The sequence below is a fragment of the Stegodyphus dumicola genome, chromosome 1 (genome assembly GCF_044657685.1).
Source record: "Stegodyphus dumicola isolate Sdum_Otavi_A_Nest chromosome 1, ASM4465768v1".
NCBI classification, from domain to species: Eukaryota; Metazoa; Arthropoda; class Arachnida; order Araneae; family Eresidae; genus Stegodyphus; species Stegodyphus dumicola.
The window spans coordinates 188076127-188096852 of record NC_140768.1 but is presented as its reverse complement, the minus strand read 5'-3'; the positions used below and the strand labels follow the sequence as shown (position 1 = coordinate 188096852).

General features: G+C 29.8%; 1 protein-coding gene across 27 annotated transcripts in view; it reads left to right on the top strand.

Moving 5' to 3' along the window:
• Positions 1-20726, top strand: part of trol (terribly reduced optic lobes) — a 743500-nt gene that overhangs the window by 407538 nt on the left and 315236 nt on the right. For 22 of the 27 annotated variants that reach the window (XM_085823928.1, XM_085823931.1, XM_085823881.1 and 19 more), the window contains 3 exons: positions 7482-7589; positions 10127-10237; positions 15145-15261. In XM_085823928.1, coding sequence (XP_085680054.1) covers positions 7482-7589; positions 10127-10237; positions 15145-15261 — 336 coding nt within the window. The remainder of the gene's footprint in view (positions 1-7481; positions 7590-10126; positions 10238-15144; positions 15262-20726) is intronic. The other 5 variants (XM_085823935.1, XM_085823887.1, XM_085823941.1 and 2 more) reach the window with 1 other exon arrangement.

Below are 20726 nucleotides of genomic sequence, written 5' to 3'. Positions count from 1 at the left end.
AGTCAAAAGCATTTCACTTAAATTAACAAATACAAGATTACATTTAAAATGTCTTATAAAAGTTGCACAAAAATTATTAAAATTACTAATTTCATTCTTTTGGTTCATAAAATATTCAATACTTCTCACATTTATTAATATAAGATTAAATACTTAACTTGAAAATCAAACCTATAGGTATTAAGAAGTTTTGTAAATAATCCACTGAATCAAATAAATATTGTTGCAGATCATCTTGATGAAGATTATTTCAAATTATGAAATTAGAACTTAATTCTTTTAAGTAGTAATTACAAAAAATGCCTACTTTCTATCTTCACTATACATATAATAATTCTAAAAATACTCTATGCTTGGGCTTGGATTTTACATAATTTTAATTTTGCCAAAAATCTATTTAATAAAGAATTATTCGACCAATGAGTACATTTAATTCTGTAAGCTTAAAAAAGAAGAAAACACATACCATGCAACACATAATGAATTTTTATGAATCCATATTTAAAATTTTACAAGCAAAATTTGCATATAACTAACCAAAACAGAAAAAATAATTAAAAACAATTAAAAGTATCCCTAAATAAATTGAAAACACTGAAATACATTACAATTATCTGACCTCAACTTTAAAGAAGGGGGGGGGTGAAAGAGAAATTTTAATTATTTGGAATGACCATTATGAAAAAAGAGCAAAGTTTGCAACCAAAAGCCAAAAGCATTTCACTTAAATTAACAAATACAAGATTACATTTAAAAAGTCTTACAAAAGTTGCACATAAATTACTAAAATAACTAATTTCATTCTTTTTGTTCATAAAATATTCAATACTTCTCACATTTATTAATATAAGATTAAATACTTAACTTGAAAATCAAACCTATAGGTATTAAGAAGTTTTGTAAATAATCCACTGAATCAAATAAATATTGTTGCAGCTCATCCTGATGAAGATTGTTTCAAATTATGAAATTAGAAATTAATTCTTTTAAAAAGCAATTACAAGAAATGCCTATTTTCCACCTTCACTATACATATAATAATTCTAAAAATGCTGTATGCTGTATTTTACATAATTTTAATTTTGCCAAAAATCAACAGTCAATATTTCGACTAATAACCATCAATTTTGTTGCACAGCATTCTTTGAGCATAACATGACAGGCGATCCAAACCATCAATTTTGTTGCCCAGTATTCTTTGAGCATAACATTACAGGTGATCCACTATTATTGATGAGTTATTTCTTAGATGGCGCCATCGTTAAGCATATTGAAATAATAACAGTAAACACTGTAGATACCTGTTTGTTCAAATTTTGTCGGCACTGCACAGGAATGTAAATATCGCATCTTTGGTGAACAGTAATCGTGATCTTTGAAGCGTGACGAACATATTAGTGCAGTTTTATACAAATCAGTTGGTGATTTATTTAACAAGTCTTGATTACTGCATGCAGCAGCCCATTGTTTTGATCTATAAAAATGAAAAACATTAATTTTTTATTTTAAATTTCAATAAATCCATTTTCAGTGTTAGTAGAAAAATAGCAAACTAAAAACATTCCTTATACGTTAGTTACACAATCTCGAGAAAGGTTATATATTTTTTAAGAACAAACATTAAATTATAATTTAAGGAAAAATTCATGTACATAATATGATTTATTACATTTCTGACCTATTTATACTAATTCTCTATTATTTTGATCTATGAAAACAAAAAACAATTTTATTTTCTTTAATTAAAAGAACCTCTTTTCAGTGTTATTAGAAATTTAACCTTGTTAAAAAATTCCTTTTACATTAGTAACAAATTCTGAAACGAATTGCATTTCATCTAATTTTATTTTGATGTACGAAAACCAATAATTTTGCAGATATTGTGTTAAATTGTAGTTACCGGTCATAGTATCTAGTTAAACAATTTAGCATTTCTTTGTACAGTTTTGTTAACAATATGATTAAAAAAGGATAAGGCACCAATAAAAAGTACACATTGTTCGTAAAGTGCATCTTTTAAATGTTTCCTTCCTTATTCACACTAATATGTAGTGGTTCCCTAAAGTGTTCGTATACTTATGTTTCAGTGAAATAGTGCTGTGAGAATTTTTTAATATCTATAAATTTATCTTAGCAAAACTCTATAAAAGTATTATAAGAATACAGTAAAACTTTTGGGGGGGGATTAATAATTAAAAAGTAACAAAAAAGTTACCTCACAAAAATTTTCGTGCACTTTAAAGAAATCTGCAGACACTATTACGAAATATTGCAGTTAAATTTCTGTCAGTTTTTGTAGGATATCCTGCAGCATTCAAGCTTGTAATACATAAATTACAAAAATTATCTTCTAAAATATTAGAAGAAAAAAATTTAAAAAGAAAATGGTTTTATTCAAAATCACTTCGAGATATGAGAAAATATTGGGCTTTATAATCAAATTCAATTCCGGGCTACAGCGCATTTTTTACAAATTCTTAAAGTGTATGAACACTTTTGGGAGCAACTGTATCACAAGCACAGTTATCTTGGATATTTACAAAAGAACACTGAACTATTTGTCTATGATGAGGAACACTTAATAAAAAAACAAGCTATTTATTTAAATTATTCCAAATAAATGAAATATTTGCTTCTCTATCAAAAATTGAGATATATGTATATATTATTAATAATCAAAGCTTAGTTTCTTTCAAACTTAGAAATGATTTACCTAATAGAATCCTTAGGAAATCTGAAGAATTTCCTGTCTGGTGTTTTTCGAGAGGTTGTCCCACAAACACAACAGCAATATCAGGATTTGGGTTGTTTGCTAAGTAAAAGATAGATTGAGTTAGTCTGTTATTCACCACACCACATCAAATATTGAGAGAAATCAAAATTATATTTTTATAATAATGAATATAAAATTTTCAAAAATAATCATAAAGTATGAAAAATTGTATATAACTATCAATATACTAAATTAAAAATAATCTTCAGTGGCCACTAATATTAAATAAGTTTATAAATTTTCTCAGATAAACTATTTTATAATCTATAGCATAAATTTAAAGCTGAAGCATAATACAATTTATTAATAAAATTAATTTATGCAATCATACATGCCATTAGCTGCCGCATTATTATAAATGGCAAATTTATTTCTGATCGCTCGTTTTGTCGTAATATTATTATTAGTTGACTTTAAAGCTTAAAACTCATTTAAAAAATTTGGAAAGAAATACCAATATGCCTGCAAAAACTATAGTATTTGTTTGCCATATGATTAATTATATAAATTGAGATTCATATGCTAAAATGCAAAGTTAATATATTAAGAATGAAAATCTAGTTGCTGTGTTATACAATGAGACAAAATATTTTTGGAGCTTGGGAATCAAAATTAATGTACTATACAAAATCAATTTTTAAAATCTATGATAGGTTTTCGAATTAAAAAAGCAAGCTTACCTCACAGAAAGAGAATCGGGTGAATTCCGGTGATCGTCCTTGCGAAACATCCATCTTATGATCTGCTTAAATAACTAGAGAAAAGAACTGAAAAAAACTTTCAATGAACCTTTTCGAACAATGCGGTAAAAGATTGCTAATATGGCTGACGACATGCCGGTTTCTTGCCTGCTATTTCGCACATGCGCAGAAAGGTACGAAGGGTGGATGGATTGCCCCTTTGAAATAAGCTTCAGGGACATACACAGTGTCTCTTCAGTCTGACAGAGCCACATTTGCCTCGGGAAACCTTTACTTCTTCTCCTTAGAGATTCTTTGCCACTGCTCCTGGTAAAATTTATGAAGTAGAACTGAAACTTGCAGCATCCAAATTTCGAGAGTGGGATAAAAATTAATAAGGCAATAATGTAATGATTAATAATGTAATGATTGTAATGATTAATAAGAGTGGGTAATAATTAATAAGGCAATAATGAGAGTGGGATAAAAGTTAATAAGGCAATCTGTAATGCCTGACGTTATCGATGTAGTTGTCTATTAAATAACTTTTAACTGTAGTTGTCTATTAAATAACTTTTAACTGAAACTTGCAGCATCCAAATTTCGAGAGTGGGATAAAAATTAATAAGGCATGTTTCACCATCATCATATGTCTTACCTTGTTCATGGCAGGACATGTTCAAGGTTCATGGTTCGTGTCGTGGAAGTGTTGGGATGAATGAGAAAATGCTTCTGATTTCTTCATACTAAAAATATTCATGGACAGATGGTAGCCACCGAGTGCATGTGAGAAGTAAACATGAATGTCGCAATAATCTTAGTGCCAAATTGACACTTAAAATATGAGGACAATAGGGGGAATATCCTTAAATCTAATTAAATAATTTTTGAAAATTTTTCTTATATTGCATAATTTATTAATGAATACAAATATTTAAGAAAGGCCTTTTTTATGGTATTATGTATGTGTTTATATGTTTTATGTTATGTCTGTGCTTAAGAATTTCTTCTAGAGTTAAGATTTGTGTATAAAAATACATATTTCAGGCAAACCTGGCTTATAATGAATTCCTTGGATATAATGAATGAACTTGTTCATGCCATTCAACTTCCAAATGTGTTTAAATTGGATCTAATGAACTTTGTGGATATCTTGGACTGAATTCCCCCCCCCCCATTTTAAAAAGTTATTAGAATAGTGAAGAACACTTCTAGGTTGTTATTATTATTTTATCTCTCCCCTTTCCAACTTTTCTGTGTGTTCCGAACAAAAGGCTGTGCAATGCAGATGTAGCATTCAGTTCTTGAAAAACCAGGACACATAATAAATGTACCTTACGATATCCTATTGTGTCATGTACTGAGTCAAAGAATCGTTGATTCTTTGAGACAAAGAGCTTGTATCAGTTCTTTGATTGAGTTGTCAGACAGTACTGTGCTTAAATGCTTATTCATATTTGTAAATGTGTATTTTAGATGGAAGTGTGTAACTGAAGGGCAGCTGTAAATCATGACTTTTATGCTAAGTTATTTTGCAAATAAAATTGTTAACGTATGGTGAAACTGGAAAACAACAGAAAAGAAATTTAGTAATTGCACATAATAATAATTGCAATCCACTTTTAATATACACTTATTGTTAAATTATATTTACCATTAACATTTTTGGGGAAGATGTGATAATGCTAATCACTGCTTCTGTTTGATTCACCAATTTTCATACTATTTTGAGAGATAACCCCTCTCTCCCCCCTTATCAAATTAAGTATAGTGAACAAAACTTTTGATCCCTTGAAGTTTGTGGGGTTTGACTGTATTTAAAGACAAGGAAGATTTATTTAGGTTAACTAAATCTTCTGTGTCTTTAAATAACACACTTTTAGAAGTAATTTTAGCATGCTGTTGTATTGATGTACTATTGATGATATACTGCAAAATAAATCAAGCCTCGGTATCTCCATAATTTGGGTATATACAGGAATATAAATTCACCTATTCAAAGTAGGTAATATTTTATTACTTCTAATGTAATTAATTTTCACCAAGTTATACATTAGAACTTTTAACTTTCCAGAAATCATAATTTCATCTTGTAATATTTCTTGGGTGAGTTTGTATACTATTTTTAATACTTTAATGAAATAATCTAAGATATTTAGGTATTCTCTCATCCACTATGAAACTGTCACCAAGCAATGCAATTTAGTAACAATTATATGTAAATGTGGCATCACAGCACACTCCTAGTATCTGCGCTTTTGTTTGATGTAACTCCTGTTGATTCTCAATAAGTCTTTTTCTGTGTTTATGAATAAAGATATAAATGAACTATTACTGCTATTTTTTCATTTTTTTTTGGGGGGGAGAGGGAGTTTGATGGCTGTAAAATTACATTTGTGACTGCATTCCAATTCATTTACAGTTGGTGAGAGAATTAATATCTGTTGAATGAGAGGGGAAAAAACACCTTGATATGGTTGATAAAACAGCAATAGATTGGAACAGTCACCTATGGGAAATTGGTACTTATGACTTTCTAAACAGGAGTTCCAGTAAAAACGGAGGACCTAACAAAATAACTGAAATTGGTGAAAGCCATTTTATGAAGTGCAAAAGTGAAGCAGCTCGAACACCTCCCTAGCAATGCATATTGTTAGATTATTGCAGAGAAACTGATGCATGTTTTATGTGCAAGAATTACAGCCAGAAGTGTAGCTCAGAATTCCACATGAATGGCTAGTGCAACTTTGGCGGGACTCCCACCAACTTTCATGGTTGATGAGATAATAGTTTAGTATCTAATCTAAATCTGGCTTCATTTTGAGAAGTCTACTATTGAATCATTTTGTAATTCATTGTTATTGAGATATAGAGATTGCAAATTCTGATTAAATCAGTTCTTAGTTTGTTATTTTTGCAAGTTTGGAGTTTCTAAAAATGGATCTGTAGGTCCTTGATATGATTCGTTTTTGTATGTGGCACAATTATAATAACAGATCTATTGTTAAATTTCCTTTATCCTTACAGCAATTCATTTTATTGTTCTGGAGTAGTTTATTCTCCATTTTTATTGATTCTGATGATAAAATAGGTTTGCCCAGTGTACAACATAGAAAGAAAGCATCACCAAAAACCAAACCTGTAATTTAGAAATGCTTGTAGGTATGGAAGGAATTTATTATTTGTCTGGACTTCTTGTGAATATGCCCAAAATAGTAATTTTTTTTATTGTTTAATGCCTGACGTTATCGATGTAGTTGTCTATTAAATAACTTTTATCTTCAAAACAGAATAGACATATGCCAAAATGAAGCATAAAATTAGCAAAGCAACAACCTTTGTGTTTGCCATAGATTCAATAAGCAACTTATAATTTGATCAATAACTCAATCAATTTTGAGGGAAGACAGTTATAGTTCCGTTCTTCATCAAGAGCGAAGAAATTTGCAAGACATGTCTTGTAGATTTCTTTTCAAGACATGTATCATCATTTGAGTTATTGACTAAATTTATGATAAACCCAAGGTTGTTACTTTGCTAACTTTTATCTTCACCACCACTGCTATCATTGAACAAGGGATGAATATTTTTTTCATCTTGTTGACTAGGAAAATCACTCTCACTCTGAAAAATATCATAATCCCAGCAATACTTGGTATATCTGAAAACACATCTGGGAAAATTACTGCACTGTGTTCTTAGGAGTAATGCTCCATTTTGGATTAATTGTTCAAAACTGATTTTTGTTGAAATAATAATGATTTTACATATACAAAAATGTGATCTGTTGTAATTTGGTTCATGCATCTGAAAGTTCAATAATATAAATCCTTATTTGTCTTTGGGATTTTTGAAATTAAAAAGTGCCATTTTCTGTCTTCCATTTTTATTGTTTGGAAAACGAAAAATGATAGTTCACATTCTCCTCAACATGTTAAAAACATCTTTCCATTTGTTATAAATTATTTTAAGTTACATCACGTAGGTTGTTAGCAATAATGTCTTTATGAAACTTTCATCTTTCCCAGAATGTCAGGCAAATGAGTTTCGATGTGGTGATGGCTCGTGTATCAGCGACAGAAGACGATGTGATGGATATCCAGATTGTCGTGATAGATCTGATGAAGTAAATTGTGGTAAGTTTATCTATATACATTTATTTCATCTAAAAATGTTATATCCCTTATTATATCTAATATTAGTTGAATGTTATATCTGTTATTATAAACCATGTCCATAAAAGTCCTTACTCTGCCTTTATTTTTAAAACTATTGGTTGTAGACATGTACTTCTAGTTACCAAAATATTTTAATTAATGCAAAGATTCATGTTTTTGTACTTTTAAATTAAAAAAACAAATAATTTTACAGGAAGTATGAAATCTAATTTTTTATATGTTCAACCAGTCCTTCTGCTTATATTTAAGAAAATTTCTTATTCATTATAAAGCACAAAAAGTGTGACTCCAGTGTGACAAAAATTAATTGAAATATTTGATATAGAAATGGGGAATCATATTCAGGGGTCATACACAAATTGAAAAGCAAAATATTTCATTTACACATAATTAAAAATAAAGTATTATTTAAGAAAAAAAGTTTGTGATGTTAAGCAATTACATGGCAAGCATTTTTTATGCAGATTATTCTGAAATATTGATCAATATAATTTTTTTTTTCAAAAATTAGATCTTATTCACAGAATCTTACAGAACTTGTGTTCTATTGTTACTACTCTTACTTGTCTGATGTAAACAGAGCAAGCCCATGAATTATTATAGTAAGGAGTACAAGATTGTGTCTCTCATTAGTCAGAGCCTTCAGCACCATGCAGGTGACAGTCAGACTCTATGCTTAGTTGCCATCCCAGTTTTGAAGGAATGACCGCTAGAGGGCAGATCTGAGAGTTCACCTTCTCTCTTCACTAACCACCAATCTCTCTGGAGGACTTCTGGCTCACTACATAGTTTGAGTGCTTCTATGCTGCACAGTTGTTATATATTTACATCCATGACTTCTCCGGGATTCGAACCTGGGTCCTTCAAAATGACATTAACCACTTTACTTGGGTGATATTTGTGTTCTAAAAAACTCTAATAGGGTTTATTATTGACATATAATTGGCTCGTAATATTTTTGCATTAATTAAAAATCATAAAGCTCATAATATTATTTGCAGCCAACTCGTAATATTATTTGCATTAATTAAAAAATCAAACTTATTTATAATTTAATTAATGTTTTGTGCGATTTTCAGATTGTAATCCTTAAGTAATAAATTTCATGAGAACTTAAATATTCTTAGACATTGAAAGTGTATAAATTACTTATGGGAAAATTCTTTCATCATGCCAAATATGATAGAATTATAAATTAAAGAACTATTAAATCACAAAATAATGTCTTTAAATGACACTTAAATGGGAGAAAATTGAACTTGAATTATTCTAATTTATTTATTAAATGACTCTTCAGCGAAAACTGAATATGATGTAAAAAATCGAATATTTGGAAATTAAAAATCTCATTCAATTTTTGTCATATGGAAGTCAAACTTTCTGTGTTTTATTTTGTATAGTGAGTAAAAAATTCTCCTACATGTAACTATAAAGATTGGAGATTGCATGAAAAGTTAGTTTTTGTAGCTTTTAACAAATTGTTTTTTTAAATTTTAAAAATGCTAAACATGAATATTTACATGATTAAAAATATTTTTGTGCTTGGAGATGTCTGAACCGGCAGTTGCAAAAATAAGGCCGGGTAATGCCTTTTTTGGGATATGGTGTATATACAACATACTAACCTTATTATAAGGTTGTAATTCACCATTGTCTATAATTGTTTCTTTTAAAAATTATTTGTATTTAAATTTAAATTTTACAACATTTGTTATTTTTTTGACACCTCCTCTTGGCTGCAGATTATTTTACAGAATCTCAAAATAAGATTAATCACAAAATAAGGTTTCAAGATTTTTTTAAAAATTATCATGCTCCTAATAATTTTAGTTGAAAATTTTGAAATAAACGCAAGCCCATAAATACAGTTTATTAAAAAAATATAGAGACGGAGAGAGAATATGTAATTATTTGATTAAAAACTAAACTCAGTAGTGCAACAGCCCTAGTGGGCCATGGCCTGCAGTGTCCCGAAATCTGCTGGGCCCCCGAGTGCCTCAGCATATGCGCTGGGAAAGTGGTCAGCTTGACATTTCAGTTAAAATAGCTACTTTTCAAAAAAGCCTGTGAGATAAATTATATGCTAAAATAAGAATAAAATATATCTTTTGAAAATGTTTGAAAAAAATGTCCCCTACAGAAGAACTTTATCTTTTTTGGTAGTTTCTGTAGTACTTAATAAAATTATGATATTTTGATAAATATGTATAAATATATTTAATAATCTCAGCCAGGTTAGATCAAGATTTTTCAACTTATGGGGAATTTCATAAGTATATTGGTGACGAGGAATTTGATCAAACTCTGGCCATTAGTAAATTTAAAGTATAACCAAGAGAGAGCCCAGAGCAGAGATTTTCCAGAATGCAATTGAAATTATGCAGATTGAAAGTGCTAAAAATATTAAATATAGATTTCATGTTAGTGCAGTGAAACCAAGTTTTTAGATTTTAATTTGCTTAAATGCAATAAATTTTTTGCAATTTTTTTCACAGAACAATGTGCAGCAAACATGTTTAAATGCTCTGATGGAATTTGTATCGATGAGAGGAGACACTGTGATGGAAGACGGGATTGTTTTGATTATTCTGATGAAGAAAATTGTGGTATGTTTTCATATATTGATATATAAATTCAACAATAACGTAAAATTCACAAAGGAGTTCATTTAGTAATATGCATTTATTTTATTTAGAGCATCATTCAAGGAAAGTTTAGTTTGTGATTTGTTACATGTCTTGCAACCAAACAAATTAATACGGCTATGCTATCTGTACCCTCAATGTGATAAAAGAACTGTTATTGCAATAAATGCTGTAAAAATCTCTAGAAAATCCAGCAAAATTTGATTTTATAATTTTTGTGTTTGAGAGTTTATACGTGTTCAAATAATGAAACATGTGTGAAATGTTCATGAGGTTGGTTCCACTAATGCATTAAACATCATTTTTAATGCCTTCTTTAGCTATTATAGTTTCACTTTTCTTTTAATTTTTAAAAGCAATTCATGTATATATAAAATATGTATGTGTGTATACATATCATATATATACATTCTTGAAAATAGTCCTTAATGAAGTTTTAAAAATTAAATTTTCGATTGTTATTATACACAAAATAGTAAGAAATTTAGAACCTAATTCACAGACGTGAAAGAAATGAAATTCAGAAACAATAAAATCCCAAAGTTTCTCAATACAAATGTTTAAAAAAAATCAACTAAGAGTTTTCAAACCAGAAGAATTCCCTAAAACTACAGAAATCGTTGAAACAGATTTTAATTCTTCCAACAATGTTTCTCGAGATTTTTGTCTCAAAGACTGCAAGTGTTTCTTCATCCTTTTCAGTCAATGTCCAGATTCCAGTTCCATATGTCAAATATGGTCTAATTATGTATCTCATACAGAAATATTTTTAGGAACTTTCTCTTTTCAGCTATCTAAAAGGTTTAATGCAAAAAATGTACACAAGTATTTCATGTAGCTACAAGAGGTTTAATATTGTTAATGTATTGTTCTTAAAGTGGACATATCTATGTAATATTATTCAATGGAGTAAGCATATACTTTGTCATTTAAGCATAAAAATAAATGGAAATAGAATTTATTTATCTTTGATTGCTTATAAGAACTTTTAAATTTTTCTTTGAAAAAATTGCTGCATAACAAATAACATACCTTCTTATTTTACATGTAATCCTTCAGCAAGATAGTGTACTTAACTGTCTAGATGTATATTCGCATAGCTTTTACCCATATAGTAATATTACAATATAATATGATTTTTGATTTCATTACAAGGCTTTAGTTTTCAGTTTTTGATAATGTGATAAATTATATTCAATCAATAGTGTTGAAATGGAATGAAATTCTGAAGTTGTTTCCCACCCCCAATAAAAAATTAACTCTCAAAATTACAAACCTCTTATAACCAGAAAAATGTTTGGTGTGAATTTCTTCAAAAAATTGTCGAAAAAATTTAACATTTTTATATTCCATGCTGAACAGTTGAAGGTTTTCATGAATAATGAAAGGTGTTTTTCTTGAAACCATATGACATTCAAAGGATATGTTCCCATCATTGCAATTTAATTCAAAAGAATTATTATTGCTTCATTAATCCTCTGAGTGGCACAGGATTTTAGATCCGTTAGGAAGACCAGTATTTAAAGAGCATTTATTAATTTAGTTTGTATAATTACTTATTTTAGTCTGTATTTTCATAAACTTACGTTCATTAAGATGCTATTTACATTATTAAAGAAAGTAAGAAAGCAAAATATCTAAAATTATAAGCTGATATATGCAAAGTAGCAAAACTTCTGATGACCAGATAAATCCGGTCATAACACTCAATGGGTTAAAAAGAGCGAAGCAAAAGTGATCTGTGAAAATTGGCATGTTATGTAAACTGACAAATAATGATGTAGTAGTATCATGTTATTAGTTAAAACATTGAATGTTATTAAAGGCATATTTTCTATAATATATTTTAATTTATTGGAGCATATTTTACCATTTTACTGTGAATAAAATTATCATTCAGTGTAATAGCTCGTGCATGGTTTTATTAAAGTATTAATTTGCTGATCTGTGTGTACTATTGACAGAACTGCTTACTATTACTGATTTTCCATTCTCATTTAAGTTAAACAAAACTTGAAGCTATGGAGAGCATGGAATTATAGGTGTTTACAAACAGAAAAATTTGATCATTATCTTACCCCAAAGAGAACTACAACTATTGCGTTCATTACTGAAATAAGATAATAATCAGATGTGTAATACAAGTAATGTTTAATTATTAAATGCTACCATGATATCTAGGCACAGTGAGGTTTCATTACCATACAAATGGCTAAAGCAACAAGCAATCAATATTTGTTGCTAGCTCAGTTTACATGCTAGCTACATCGGGTATTTTGAATGTCTCCTTATATATAGCATAATTTCTGATTATCTGATTATATTACTTTGTAAAAGAATAGTTTAGTTTTCAATATTTGGTAACAATAATGTTTACATATAGAGACTGAGTTTCTTAAATATGCTATCAGATGATAATGTTTGTATATTGAAATGTTTTAGCACTGATGATTTATTTATTTATTTATTTATTTAGTATTTGACGTTTCAGAAATATAAAATTTTAAATGTCCAACAAATCAAAAAATCAAACTGTTATAGATATCAATAGAACTTCATGAAGATGCATTTCTGTTGTCACGTAACCTTTGTATGCTTTTCTGTAACTAGCTGATGTAGAAAACTGTGTTTGTTTTAAGTTATTGATGTTTTGCATTAATCCTTTGGTGATCCTTTCGGCTGAACATTCTCCCTCTCTATTCTTACCGGCTGCTTTAAGAAATAATTGGTGACCTCAAAATTAGCATTCTAGATTTGGTGATCTCCCCCTAAATTCATTTGTTCTCCCAAATTCGAGATTTTTTTATATTAAATAATGCTTGAAAAGGGTAACCAAAACTAATAACTAACCAATCGTAGATTAGCTGTACGTGCACATTAAACTTGGTATAAATGCTCTGGCTAACTAACTTCCCTAACTGCTGCTGTGTCATCCTTGCATCACTTTGCTTCTTAACTGCATACATCGTTTTCTTTAAAAACCAATGTATATAGAAATGCATCATATTTAATTATGATTGAATAAGTGTTTGCCAAATTAATTGGATATGTGTGAGAATAAAGACTGGAAATTCTTCAAGTTCATGTTTTATTATCTTCATCTGTATGCCTTAACCACAGCTATGATGACTGAAAGTTGATTCTTCTTGTATCCTTTGCAGAAATATGACACAGATGTATATATATATGTATATATAATATGTTTGATGCCTGTTAAAAAAAAAAGAGATGATTATATTAAAATCGACTGTTTTAATAATATAACAAATTTGTTGTCCATATGAATTGGCTGTAACAATTTACTGTCAAATACTCTTAACGACTCTTTTTAGAAAAGAATATGGCAGGGAGCCAATGAGTTTATTAGCTGGCTAGAGAGATTCTGAGCATTTAGAACCTTTTTAGGTAGTGTCACAACACCTGCTTGTGAGATGAATTTTAACAGATAGAATGGGACCAATGTTCCTGTAGGCATAACTAGTTTGCTTTTTCGAAGAATCAATCCAAATCTTTATTCTTTGCATCTCACCATAATGTGAAGTAAATACATTTCTGTACAGAAGAGACAAAGAATATCATTTATTTCAAATAAAAAAAAAATGTTTACTTGAACGGACACAGTATTCACTTAAAAAAATAAAACTTTTAAGGCACTATCAAGTTATTAGTCCAGAAAGATTTAAATAATATTAGTAATGTAAAATTTATTTTCCTCTGAAAAAATAAAAAAAGTATTGCTAAGCTTGGGATCATTTAATCTTAGGACAGCAAACAGGGGTTTACAAAATGTGAAAAAAAAATGTTATTGTTAAGTTACTATTAAAAGAAATTTAAAGTTAGTGTCTTTTTTCAGTTGTCATTTATTAAATAAGGTAATAATGAATATTTTTGGTATTTCCCTTCCCCCCATTTCAGTGTAATAGGTGCCATTATTCAATAGGCCTTAGCTTTTTGATTTTTCTTCTCTCCCCCTTGTGGCTATTTTTTTCCTCAGTATATTTTGTTGACTTGCTTTTTCAAAATGTTGTCCAGTCAGTATGAATGGTCAGATAGTGTACTGGGTGATTAAAAAATGTTTGGCAAAGTAGTTTTTATGAAGTATGTGTGCTTGAAAATGGTGTTTGAGGTGGTACAGCCATTTTTAAATGCTAGGTAAAAGCAATCTGTTGGCATATGTGGATTTCAAGAGATATGGATCACTACATGAATGTGAAGCTCACCAACATGTATTTTATGTATGGGGCTATAGCTAAAACAAAGCAATTATTCTAAGGAAGTACATAAAATAATTTCAGAGTACTTCCTTGTGTAACTGCTCAATTTCCGTTCACAACCCCATAGATAAAATGCACATTGGTGAACTGTGAGTTCTTGTTGTAATATGCATTGCTTGAAATCTGTGCTGAGAATGATAATTTGCACCAACAAAATACTTTTATGTACTGCTCACCAGAGTGTTAGACTACCTCAATGCATAATTTCGTGCATCCATTCCACTGTAAAATTTACTTACTTTTGTCCTCTCTGCCTGCCTCTGCATTCTTGCCAGATATTTTTGAATCACCCTGTATCTACTGTCTGCAGCAAATCTATAACAGCTAACCATATAATTTTGAACAAGCTGTAAAGATTATTCTGATAAAAAAATTATGGTTATATTTAACTAATTAAATAATTTATAAAGCATTTGTTTCTGAGCATGCCAGAATGGTTTTAAACCTATAATTTCATTGTACAAAGGAAATGTGTTTCTTTAATGAATTTGTTTCTTTTTTTAAATATATATTTAAGAATTGCATGGCTGTGTCTTTTATTGCATAAAATTTTAATTTTGTTTTTGTTTGCTTTTCTTGCTTTGATGACATTAGAGCCAGAATCGTGTGACGAAGATGAATTCCGTTGCACAAATGGACAGTGCATTGATATTGAATTAAAATGTGATAGAAAGTATGACTGCCGGGATGGTTCAGATGAGTTTTCTTGTGGTAGGTTATTATAATATAAGCATTTCAACCTATGTTCTTTATAAGTGGAAATAGATTTTGTAGAAGAGTTTTCTTAAGTTTATATTTATTTCTTAAGTAAATCATGTGATGTTACAAAGGAAGACATTTAAAAAGCTTGCGAATTGAATGACTGTAGCTACAGTTCTGTTTAATCTATTTAATGATTGGATTAAAAGTATTGAGAAAAACCCCATCATATTTAAAATCCTTTTAAACAACACCCTACAGTTCATGCATTTTCTGATAACAAAATTCTTGAATGTATGTGGGCATTGATGGCTCATAAATGAATCTTTGACAGTGTTGAAGAAATCACATTTTATAAGAACTGGAAAGTAGTGTGAGCAGGTTGTTATTTTCATCTGCAATGCTGGAAAAAAATGCACTTGCACATATATATGAAAATGTTGAGGAGCTGAATCCATATTTAGAATGTAATATCAACAACTGAATTAATTTTTGTTTATGACAGTTTTGTACATACTCAAAAATGAATTGCCAGTAAATGAAGATTTAAGGAAGAAAAAAGTTATTTCTTTGTGGTACGTTGTACAAACATGTGTACACACTCACTGTCAATTAAGATCTTTTCATTCTCAAAAATCTTTTAGTCATTTTCATCATGATCAGTAGTGATATTTTCTGAATTTAAATCCATAGTGCAGATTTTGCAGTCTGTTAGTTGACATTGTTTTCACAATGGAAAGCTGGTATATCATCTTTACTTATTATCAGTTCTCTGCATTTCTTCACAATTCCATTAATTAGAAAATTTTGCCTTTTATAGCATTCATAATATATGCCATAACAAAGTTGCTGTTTTACCTAATTTTGTAATCTTGCTTTCTTAAGTTTGAATTGTGCCAATGCCAATTTCTGCCATCAAGGCTGCTATAGAAGACAAGTACCAAACAGAAATATGCTTTCACTTTGCAGATTGTGATATAACTCAAGAATTAGAAGGTCTTTTCATTATAATCAAGAATTCAAACTCTAGTTCTGATAAGATTGTAATAATAATAGCTTGTGAATATAATCAGCTGTATCAAATTAGTTAAGGAAGAGTATAATTTGCTGTATTAACAGAACTTAATTCTTAATTTCTTCCATATCTAATTCTTCCTTTCTCCCCTCTGTTATACCCAAAAAGAAAATCAGTAGTAATAACTTCAAATAAATATATCTTAGGCCTTCAGTTATTGTTTAGGTCATATAGAAAAAATATTAACCCTGCACCTCCACAGTTACTCAAGGGCTGGAAGTATGATGGCAGCTAATTCCAGTGAGCTGTCATTTACCACAGAATGATTTCCTTAGCCAGCAGGTGTTTGAAAGTGACATTCAGAAACCTCAGTCTTAGTCAAGAGAAAAACTGCTTTTACTATGCACACTGCTTTTCTGGAATGGATTGGAGTATTATATGCTCCAGTCTTAAATTTTGGAGGGAAAAAAAAATGGTACTGGTTTGAATATTTGATCATTCTAGACTTTGGACTTTATACTAAGAGTAATTGGCGACCTCAAAATTAACTATTCTAGATTTGGTGCTGTGTCCCTAAATTCATCTGTTCTCCTAAATTCGAGCTCTTTCCATGTTATATAACACAGGTTGAAAAGGGTAACTAAAATTAACTAATCATAGCTTGTCTCTACAATTGCATCTATTTAGTATAAATACTCTTGGTACAATAAACTACATCAGTCTTTTCCTAACTCCAGCCACGCTATCAACACTTTGCTACTCTGCCCGTCTTTCTCTTATTCTAAAATTACCCTGTTAATCTGTGTATACAAGAAATTATTGTAAGTCATTATAATTGGATAAGTATCTACTAAGATGGTTTTATATGTGTGAAAATAAAGCTTGGGACTTCTTCAAAATTCATTTGTGTCTTCTTCAACTGTTTGTCTTGCCACTCAGCCACCACGGCTATGCATTAAAAATATGACATATATGTAGAGTCATTGATGGAAAATGAAATCTTAACACCAAGAAGAAAATAGTTTAGAGAAATGTAATGTAGGCAAAGCATTTTTTCTGGGTAACATATTTACTTGATTAATGTTTCAAGGTCATAGGTTAAAATATGTGCAAGAAGAGCATGTCAAATTTTGAATGGCGATCCATTAATAACCACTATAGTCAGTATAATTTTGAAGTAAGCATGTGTGCATGCATGCATTGTGTCATGTAAGTGTTGTATGTCATTTTGTGGGGTACAGTTCTATACTTTCGTCACTTGGTTGTTAAATCAGCAGCAGTCCATACTGGTTGTGGTTGACACTGGATTTTTCACCTAGTCATGTCCCGCACATGCTCAATGGAAGAATGATATCCTGTTGGAAATTGCCATTGGAATATTGCTTAAGAACAGCAGCAAAACTGGTGCAGTCACCGGTCTGATGTGCAAATTTGCTGTAAAGATTAGTGGGATGACAAAAAGAGTTCTCTTGATGTCATAGGAAATTGCTCTCAACACCATAAGCTCTGGTGTAGATACAATGTGTTTATGCTGTTATGCTGCAGACAAGAGTTCCAAGAGTTCTCTTGGCCTCCTTCTAACCAACATATGACCATTACTTTCACCAAGGCATAAAAGGCTCTCATTTGAGAACAGAACAGATCAGATCTCTTCTCCATTTTGCAATGAGCTCCAACTTGACACCACCAAAATCACAAAGGGTGATGACTTGAATGGTATGGCTGCTGTAGGTCATTTCAGACACCTTGTACTTAATGATAACAATATTTTTTTTTTACAAATTTCACAACAAAGTGTTCTAAAGCAAGTCTCTTTCTTTCAAATCCCAAAAATAGTTCGACAAAATATGATTAACCCTTTGTTACACAGGTGGGGAAAGTTACGTAGTTACACAGTTCGTGCATAAAATGCGCCAGTTAATATTTCAGTCATAAAGGCATCTTTTGTAATATTATTTAGTAAATAAAATATTTAAATAAATAATGTATGCTAAGCAATGAAATAAAAATGTAATTGTATCAATTTGATCTGCATAATGTATAAAATAATATCTTATATGCAATTTAAGGAAAATTCTGGAATAAAATAGACTTAATTAAAAAAAAAAAAAGTTGCAGATATTTTTTAATTTGGACATATCATATTCTCCATTATTTTTCTGATTATAACAATTTATACAAATATAGTCTATTTGTTTAATGTAATTTTTATAAGTGAAATTTTTACAGTGTACATTTTTACAATGTACATTATATTTGCTTAATTCTTCATCTGATAACTCTTGAAGAAGTCTTGCATAATCATCACGGTGAACTATATTTTTTCTTCTTGAAAACCTGAAATATAAGAAAGTCAGCTTATTTTTTGTATATTAGTAAGTAATCTGAAAGATTGACAAATTAAATAATTCTAAAGTATTATGAACGATAATATTACTTTCTAATCATGCAAAAATTAAAAAACAAACTACGAAGTGTTAAAACAAATACTTACATTGTTACACAAATGTAGCACTTTGTGCACCACGAGAGACTTGTCGAAAATAATCCTGAAATTAAACCCTAGAAACTGTGACCTTCAACATTTTATGGCTTCCTTTTCTGAAATGAATAAATGGACAAAGGTTAGGTTGGGAGCAGGTGCTAGTCATGTGATTTTCTTAGAATTCGCGAAAAGGTTTTCAAGAACTGTAGCACTCTGTGCGCCACCTGTGTAATTAAGGGTTAAACACGCCAAATGTGAACTGTTTGCACAAATATTATTTGCAGTGGCAGAAAACATTTGTTAAAACTCGATACATCTGACAGATGATGTCTATTCCAATTTTCTGCTAGATAAGTAAGTATGGCACTACTAGCATCATTATAACCATGATATATTCACAATTTATGGTAGTCTACAAATCTGAGTATCAGAATCATTATTAATTATTTAGGGTGTGAATGGTGTGGAAATATTGGTTAAAGTGAATTAAAGTATAGGATAAACTCGATGTATTTCATCCAATAGTTATTGAACTTATACAGAATGTTTATGACTTTAATTACTGATATATTTATTTCATATAGCATTCAACTTGCTTTTCTTTCAGAGAAAGCTGAAGAAAAAAATGCGGCCATCTGCCTTTATATTACCATACCTATGCTGAAATGCCTTTTTTCTTATATTGTTAATTTTATGCTTGTAAATTTATTGTGAACTTTTTTGCTAATACAACTTATTTTTATCAGTATTGATTATGAGGTCTTTCATTTTTTTGAGTTAACACACGTAAAAAAGTAATTGTAAAGCTATTAATACTAGTTCTGTGATGACAATGCTAAAAAGGACATCCCAAAGAAAAATTTGTAAGAGTTATTGCATCAAGAAAAATTATGCATAGAACATTGTGTTCTATCCCTTATTTTTCTGTACAAGTGCTGTGACAATAGAAGTATTTGTCTAAGATTTGTTTAAGTTTGTCTAAGTTTAAAACAGGATTTTTGATACCCATCTTATAAAATGTAGCATCCTAATGCTTGAATCACTGCTGTTTTGACATCTTACTCCTCTGCCTTACAAAAACTGTGGCCATCCAAGGTACACACTTGACTATTGTACCTACTAGTGGCAAAAAAGATAAATAATCTTCTTGATTACTGATAATCTAAATAAAATTAATCAATCAGATTACAATCCTGGTAAATTGACTGGCTGCATGGGCATTTAGCTACATGGCATATGTAATGTGAATATAAGCTAGTTTGTTCTAGAGAACTTCTGTGAAGGTATACCTAATTTGTAGACAGATGGCCATTGTGGGATTTGCTTTAGTTTCCCAAACAAGCAAACACCCTTGACTAGGAAAGCTAAGAAAACTGGAAAAGGCATCACCTAATCAAAGACTAAATGCAAGTGGTAAAAGTTTTCATCTGACAGCATTAGAAAAGTTCCTGAATTTGAAGCGGACTTGCATTTAAAAAAATTATCAAGGAGGGTTAACTTACCTTTTGTAAGCAGCATATTAGGAGAGTGTCTGATGCTAATTCATAAGGTAACCTTTCCCGTGTCATACTGTGTATTGATTTGCTTTCTCCGATTCCAAGTTACAGCAACCATTTTTTTATCAGCTTACATTGTAAGTTTGTTTAATCCTCTATAATGATATTCATCAACACTCAGCTGTTTCAATTCAGAAACTATAGGCAATATAAGAGACTTTGAATATAGTCCACTGGCATAAATTGATTTCACTTCTTTTCAGTTCTCAAGGAACATCTTTTGGTGACATGTTTAAAGTGATAAGAATATCATAACAGTGGTGACACAGTGAATCAACTTCTAAAGCACTATATTTTATAAGACGGGCATTGAAAATATGTTCTTTGTTTTAATAAATTATATTTGTCATAATTGTATAGAAAACTTAATTAATTATTATGGAATATACTGTCTATATAAAAATAAATTTTACTATTGAAA